This window comes from Hakea prostrata, chromosome 4 (genome assembly GCF_041222555.1).
Source record: "Hakea prostrata isolate BN-2017 chromosome 4, UWA_Hpros_2, whole genome shotgun sequence".
Classification (NCBI taxonomy): domain Eukaryota; kingdom Viridiplantae; phylum Streptophyta; class Magnoliopsida; order Proteales; family Proteaceae; genus Hakea; species Hakea prostrata.
Genome location: NC_142603.1, coordinates 48,191,652 through 48,199,505, shown reverse-complemented (window position 1 = coordinate 48,199,505; position 7,854 = coordinate 48,191,652). Strand labels below are relative to the sequence as shown.

The 7,854-nt window shown below is 37.0% G+C and overlaps 2 protein-coding genes across 3 annotated transcripts; both read right to left on the bottom strand.

Annotated features, from left to right (window-relative positions):
* Positions 1-1,987: 1,987 nt before the first annotated feature.
* On the bottom strand, positions 1,988-3,538 carry LOC149019245 (acyltransferase GLAUCE-like). Its single transcript, XM_089151006.1, has 2 exons — positions 2,981-3,538; positions 1,988-2,887 (listed from the first exon to the last, which is right to left on the bottom strand). Exons 1-2 carry the CDS (start codon positions 3,467-3,469, stop codon positions 1,988-1,990), a joined length of 1,389 nt encoding a protein of 462 aa, XP_089007132.1. The 5' UTR covers positions 3,470-3,538.
* A 983-nt stretch (positions 3,539-4,521) lies between these two features.
* LOC149019244 (S-adenosyl-L-methionine-dependent methyltransferase) lies at positions 4,522-7,565 on the bottom strand. 2 transcript variants are annotated; one of them, XM_089151005.1, is made up of 2 exons: positions 6,971-7,565; positions 4,522-6,345 (listed from the first exon to the last, which is right to left on the bottom strand). In XM_089151005.1, the coding sequence occupies exons 1-2, from the start codon at positions 7,070-7,072 to the stop codon at positions 5,197-5,199; spliced, it is 1,251 nt and encodes a 416-aa protein (XP_089007131.1). In that variant the 5' UTR covers positions 7,073-7,565; the 3' UTR covers positions 4,522-5,196. The 2 variants fall into 2 exon arrangements, with proteins under 2 accessions (XP_089007131.1, XP_089007130.1); XM_089151004.1 differs by having other exon boundaries at positions 4,523-7,045.
* Positions 7,566-7,854: the final 289 nt, after the last annotated feature.

Sequence of the window (7,854 nt, the reverse complement as noted above, 5' to 3'; positions counted from 1 at the left end):
TGATTTAGGCCTTAGAAGGTAACACGTTAAATGTGACTAGGTAGGAGATTTAAATGGAAATATTTATTAAGAAATAATTTAAATTATCAAAGTCAACATGCCAAATGTGATTAGGGAAGAGTGTATACATGAAATAATTTATGGAAACAATTTAAATTATTAATGAATCTTATAAAAGAATCTTCAGAGTGATTTGATAATCGTTCCAATTATGTCCTAATGATGTAGGCTTCATAAGGTAACATATTAAATGTGACTAGGTAAGAGAATTTAAATGGAATAATTTTTAGGAAATAATTCAACTTTATTACATATATGCATCAGATTAGGATAAGTATCAAATTTACCAAAATTATTGAGTGAAAATCCTCAAAAAAAAATAGGGGGTGAAAATTTCTATATGGGGGGCAAAATATCGCCGAGATATCGGTGATATTTCGCCAGTTCACCCGGTTCGCTGGGTAGTGAACTAAGCGAATTTACGAAACTTCGTTCCGTGATGACATCCTCATTATAGTCTTTCAACAATAATTATTAGAGCAAATTGCACGTATACCTTAAAATGGAAGTCTTAAAGCAGTGACACCCCACTTTGTGTTTTTTCACAAAGACCCCAAAATTATATTTTCACTTACTTTGATAGGGTAGAAACCCTCGATATTGGGTTCGTTTTTTTATTTTATATCAGTTTAGTCATGCATTTAAGATGGAAAATCTTCAATTTTTTGTTTGGTAATCAGATGGAAATCTTCAATGACTAGTGCATGTTTGGAAACTTAAAAATGAAGAAAAAAAAAAAAAAAAAAGCATATATTTTATATAATATTGGTCTTTTAATATGAAATACATAAATTAGTGAGTGCCCAAGGAGTTGAGGATTCAACTCCATGTAATAATATTCTAATCCAAGGGCTAGGATAAATCTAATCAGTGGCCTTCGTATAGATCTTACAACTCTTTGGGCATTCATTAAAGGCCTGTTTGGTTACATGAATCTAGAGATTTGAAATCTCTAGATTCATGAATCTGAGAATTATACCCGTTTGGTTGTAAAAATCTCTAGATTCATGAAATCTAGAAATTCACATTTTTACACTAAAAACGTGAATCTGTAGATTTTTGGGTAAGAGGTGAAATCCAGAGATTTCAAAAAAACTATACATTTGCACATTCACAAAAATCACGTCAATCAAATAATTTTTTAGGATGAATCCACAGATTTCATTCCACAAACTAAACATCTAATTTTATAAATTATAACTCCAGAGATTTGAAATCTCTAAACTCATGTAACCAAACAGGCTCTAAGAGAGTCCTCCAAAGAGAGGAGTCAAATACTAAAAAAATCTGCCTCAGAATATTAAACCGTTTAAACAGGATTGATGATTTGGAAGGATCACCAATTAGATTGATAATCCTCCAAAGCCATAACCCTTCACTTCACCTTGGGCTGTGTATGTACTTAAAACCATGCTGGCCATCTCTGTGCAAGGACTTGATCCAGATTCAGTCATTCAATGTTCTCTTTTTTAGTAGGTGAATGATGCTTATTTGACCTAATATTTAGTAGCCTGGAGAACCTGGAAGAAAACACAACACTATGAAAATGAAATTGCATAAAGTCTGGGAAAAGAAGCTTGTGCTATCCTTCTTTGTATTACTTTATAACCTTCCAACACAATGACCCCCTGCACCTCCTCTATTCTTTTTCTTTTCCAGGCCCTACTTCTTGTTACATGCAGATCTCTTCTTACAGAACCCTATCTAGCATTTTAAAAATGAAAAAGAAGAAGAGATATGGAGTGTTCCTCCAAGGCCAAGATTTTGATCTCTTCACCATCTCTTTATTTAGAATTTTCTTTTAACTCCCTTTTACTTCTATGACATTTTTCTTTTTTCATTTATTGCTTTGGTCACTTTCTAATCCATGTAGCCAACCCTTTTAGTTGGGAGGATCAGATTATGATTGTTGTTGTTGAGGATAGAATCATATCTCATAAACATGAAGCATAAATTTTTTCATTTTCTCTTGTTCCAAGCCTATCCATACACTTATTCCTCCTCCCTCATTTCCTCTGCTACTACCCTCAGCAAGCAGGAGCACAAACTCGTCAGTCCCATTAACAATTGGTCCATAATGAATTGGCTTCCCACACCCAAAATCAAGCTCATAGAAAGGTAGCTTCCACCAAGCTGAGACATAAAAATTCCCATTCAAAGTTGCTGGCACCCCTTTATGAACCTCTAACCAATCAATTGCTGATCTCACATACTCATCTGTTACTCTATCCGTGGCTCCCATCACCATCTCCACTGCAAAGGACAAAGGCTTCTCCTCCAAATCACACACTCTTGCAGAAGCATATGCCGTAATTACAGCATTTCCAGTGAACCCATTTGGTAGAGGTGGAGAGATTTTAGACCTTATGTCCACTGCAAACATAACAGTTGAAATCTCATCTGGGTCACTAAATACTGCTCTAGTTCTAGCTCTCCACAGATGAGCAACCATGACATTGAAGCTTGAACAGTTGGTTGGGGCCTTGTCTTTGAGGACTTTCACCATGCGAGGACTGAAAACAACGAGCTCGTGAATGTACTTACCAGAGAAGTGAAAAGATGGCAAAGGCTGGCAGGGTGAGGTGAAGGAGGATCTCAGAGAAGATATCTCTATCTGCTTTGTGTACTCTTGATGTGGGTACTTAATTTGTATTGGATTTCTAGCTTTAATACAGGTCCTGTCGACGTATAGTACATGGGTCTTCAAGCCTTGGCCTCTGCAGATGGAGGCAAGGTTCTGAAACATCTCACTTGCAGCTCTGCCATCGAGTACGCTGTGGTTTGTCACAAACCCAATTGAGAAGCCTCCACTTTTAAACCTTGTGACCTGAAAAAGCCAAGAAAATATCGTAAAACTCAGTTGCAGGTCTCTCATCTAAATCTGTTTTGAATTGATGATGGAAGTGACAATATTGATTGCCTGAAGTGTAAGAAGTGGTTTGTCAGCTAGGCTCTTGGAGGGACCAGTTGGATGAATAAGATGATGAAATGAAGGATTAGGAAGAGAGAGGTCTCCAAGGTCTTTTAGAGCTAGTCCTGAAGTTGCACTCACGAACAAGACTCCAGCATTGTTGCAGACAAGCTCCAGCCTATCAGTCTCTGTGTTGAATTTCAGTCTGCCGGCCATGAAGTAGTAAGGAATCAGAAGCTCAGACACTGATCTCTTCACTCTCTCTGATATATCCAGACTAAATGAAACCTCAAAGAAGAAGACTGTCTCAACAGGAAAGCACAAAGCTTGATCAATGTTGGAAAGGAAGAGAGTCTTCACCGGTATTGGATTGTTAGGAGATACCAGTGTTTCTGGTCCTTCCTTGATTACATCTTCGCTTGTTATGGATATGATGGTCTCCATGGCTACACACATATTACTGTAACAGATAGATTGTTTAGTTGAAGGTTGGATCATTGCTTGAGATACTTATTACTAATCTTTTATTATATAGAAACCAAACAGAAACCCATATGCAGGAATAGAGCACGCAACAGATGGGAGTAGAAAAAGCATGAGTATGTACTTCCGAGTTCCAAGCTTAAATTAGTCTCTCATAGAAGCTTCCTTATGGCTTAAATTTGTGTGCATTCACCATTCATGCACCCTGTCATGTCCTTTGTATTTCTTTCCTTCCTAGTTATCTGTTACAGGCTTCTCATACCTTAAAATATATATCTATATATATATATATGTATAGAGAGAGAGAGACCAAACCAATTTTAAACTTTTTTTTAACTAATGAAAATCAGATAAAATAATTTGTTAAATTGGTATATAATTTTTTAATTTAAATCCATATAAATCCTACAAAGTCTACATTGACCAAATTAGGTAATTTCATGATTGTGTCTTAACAACAATAGATCCAATAGTCGATTGCCCTGTGCAACAAAAACTGTGAACTTCCCATCCAAAGCATTTCAATCCTTTTCCCTCTTCTTAAAGCTCCGCTAAGCTTCTGTAAATGCTCACCTGGATGAGAATTTTTACCCTCAAGTTAACCCTTAAGACCTTTACATTCCTTTGAAGGTAAAATAACCCAACCCTACCCAATCCTTTGCCATCCTACCAGCTGCAACTGGCATTTGTTCTTGGAGGCTCTAAGAAGAACCTGTACTCTGCTTCTTCTTGTTCTTTTGGTACTGACTAATGACTTCACTCCAAACTTGAACCAAACTCTCAGTCATTGTGGTTCAACTAAAAACCAACATGAAACTTACTACATCTATTATATTTTTTAGGGTTTGGCTCCATGCAACCAAGGTTGGTTACATTGATCATGACCACACCGAATTTACCACCAAGGAAGTCTTCTTTGCCCTGCAAGTGCAACAATTGTTGTACAATAGCAACAACAAAACCATATCTTTTGTCTTATAAAGTCTACATCAGATGGTGACAGCTCAATGTAGCCCTGCGTGTTTACATGGGAAATGTCCATCCTTTTTAATAGAATTATTATAATTTATCATATTTTCCTAATAAAATGCACCTGTTCACTCTTAATGTTTCAACACATCAAAAACATTGTGTGGATTGCAGCAGATAAATGAAATCTATTCTCGTGTTGTGCAAAGTTGTTAGGATGTACCACACAAAGAATCCCAAAACCATTGCAGTGGGACCATTGAGAGAACCATTCAGATGGAACAAGTTCAACAAAAATACCATTGCCAATTTGCCATCACAGCTGAATAACAATTCTGTTGGATAAAGAAATACTGCCAGCAATGCCTCATGTGAATCTTGTCTGGGAAATGTGTAGTCATTCACTTCAATTTTGTTCCATATTTGCTGAACACCATGGAAAACTAAAAACAAAATCCCAAGAGTGGGGTAGGAGAGAACCCTAGAATTGGTGCAAAACTGCAACAGAAAACGTGAGCATTTGGATATTATATGTTTCAATGACAAGTCTAGATATGCACCATCAACCTAAATTCAAAATTACCAACTAAAATAGTTTAATTTCAGCTTTGGATTGGAAATCCCCAATATCCAGACTTTTGTACCACAAAGTAACACAAATAAACTACATTTGAAAGATGAAAGAATGTTAAAAGAACAATTACAATGGGACCACAAAGATGATAAGTTCCTCATGAGTAAGATGAAGGGGCATAAACAAGAGAATAGTAGAATCATATAGCCCGAGATGGTTTCTCCAGTAAAGCAGAAAGATAAACATCTTCCTTTGATTTAGATGAAACAACCCACTTGTGTTTCCTATACCTGAATTGCAAAAACATGAACATGTAATCATCCAGGTCCTTTCTGCTGCAAAAGAATCGATCTATCCACAACAATCCACCTGGCCTTAAAATGCGATCCCAGTCAAATAAGATGAAATCCATCAACTGAAGATCAATCCATCCGTCCAAAAACCCAGCTGTATGGATCAAGTCAAGTGTGTTGTCAAAGAAAGGAAGTCGTTGGTTCAATGCAAAATACAAAGGAACCAGGCCTCTCAGGGCAATCATCTCACTGAATGGTGCCCCGAGGTTCAGAGCAGTTGTTATGATTGTCACGTTTTGTTCTCTCATCCTCGCAGCAAAAGTTCCTGTGCCAATGCCAAAGTCCAGACCTATTCTTATCTCCCCAGGTTTGACTGCAAAAACTTCACTTATCAGAAAATCAATGGGAAGTGAACCATTACTGACCCATTTAACCATTTCCTTCTCCATTTCAAAACACCCCGTGCACTTGCTATAACCACGCTTGGGATTCTTGCTTGCTAAGCAGCCAAAGTTCCTGCACTGATAATTGCTCCACCGAACATTTCTATCATCTGGTAACTTCCAGAGGGACTCATTGATTGGGAATGGCTTCTGATAGACTTTCGAAGCTCTTGTCAAGCACCGCCTCCTGGGCAGAGGGTCACAACCTTTAATCATGAGTTTCTGAGCTAGGTTCCAATCATCTTTGCAATAGGATCCAACTTCGTAATTCATGTACTCTTCTAGTTCATTCTTCATTAAGACACAAGCATGCCCTATTGTGTTAAAAATCCTCTCTGTACCATAAATATTGACCTTCCCAATTCTGTTACTTTTTGGTGTGATATACTTCCGAACCTCCTCAGTTGTGAAATAGTTAATCAAGGGCTCTTCCTTCATTGTACTGTTCCCAACCCGATCAACTCCAGGCAGTCTAATCTGTCTAAGAGATATATGAGCACCGTATAGAGGGCGGATTACCTCATCCTCTAAAAACGTCCTATATTCTGCTTTGGAAATGTTCATGTTGTCTGAAGTATTCTCCAGATTTCGTACAGCAATCTCTAGCTTGTCCTGCAAACTAGCCATCTTAGACAGAACTTCATCAACCCGATCAGACAAAGCTTTTGCATCAAACCCAAAATAAACATCTTTTACACGAAAAAAGTTATTGCAAATGTCTTCATCGTGGATGAAGAACCCAGCAGAGTAGAATTTAGAGAGACTAGTTATACTTAGCAAAATAACAAGCCCACCTAACAGAACCTGAAGTGAACCCATTATTCTTGAAATTCTGCATCTTGGAAAGCAGGATCTACCCATCCCAACTTCAAGAAAAAAGAACTTTTGTCACTCAAAAGTCCAAAAATTTTCAACTTTTAAATGAACGGTCAACTTGATCTAGATTTAGAACTTCAGAATAGCTAAAATAGTGGATGTTGGAGTAAGACTAAATAGAACATGCAGTAGTTAATTGGTGCTTCATACCTGGCTCGATGAAGGGTTAGAAGAAAGAACTAGGTGCCGTTTCTAACCAAATTCACAGGAATATGCATTATGCAAAACTTCAGAGAGTCAAGAATGTACCAAAATCAAGTGTTTCTCAACTTACAAATTGGAAGAAGAGAATGCCAGAGCTCCAAAAGAAATTTAACACCAAAACTAAAAGTCACAAAATTTTATATCAGATCCAACTGACCTCGAACTGCAACTTGCTTAAGGTGCTAGGAATAACGTTCTTGCATATATAAAACAGTAAAGGTGACGCTTCCCAGAAATATAGGATAGATCTTCTACTCATACACTTCACTTCTTCCAACGAGATCCATAACCCAAAGGCCCCGAATTTCGTAATAGAATACCTATAAGAGGAAAATTTTAAATTCGTAGAAACGTCAACTGCAAGCTAAAAAGGGCTGGATTTTCAACGCTGAAGAGGCCTCCATTTCACCCCACCTCCACCTTCCACTTTCTACGAGTCCTCTATTTCTTCCATTTCGCAGTAAAAATTAATCTGCGATACATGAACGACTCATGAGCACAATTTGCCTAGGACAAGATCATCGTCAATTCAAAGTTAAAAAGAGTTTGCGTTTTCTTCTCTCTGGTTTTGCGGTTTCAAACTTGAAATTGATGCTTTAAACTTGGAAATCAGAATGGTCAACCTCTGCGGGTAACAGCGAAGAAGATTTTAAATCTCGAAATCTGCCAGTGAGGATTTCGATCTGTTTTGGATCGGATTAGAATCCAACGGAAGTTTCCTCTCCAAAACCCTAAAAATAACCAAGAATTCATTTCGAGATCCGTCAGAGACGATACCACATTCTAATTCCCGTTATAAAAAGGCAAGTTGCCGCCAAAAAAAATAATGGAAAATATTTTTTTGAATGAGTACTATGTCTCCTTATATTATAGCTTAATTACTAATCAAGCCTTAATTTTTATGAAATTATTAGTATCCACTCACCTGTGACGATGTTAAAAGAATAAAAAACTATTAAGTTAGGTTGTACAATTTTTTCTTATCCTTCATTAGAATTATGGAATACTAAATTTGTCCTTTAATTTATATTCATTTTGAAT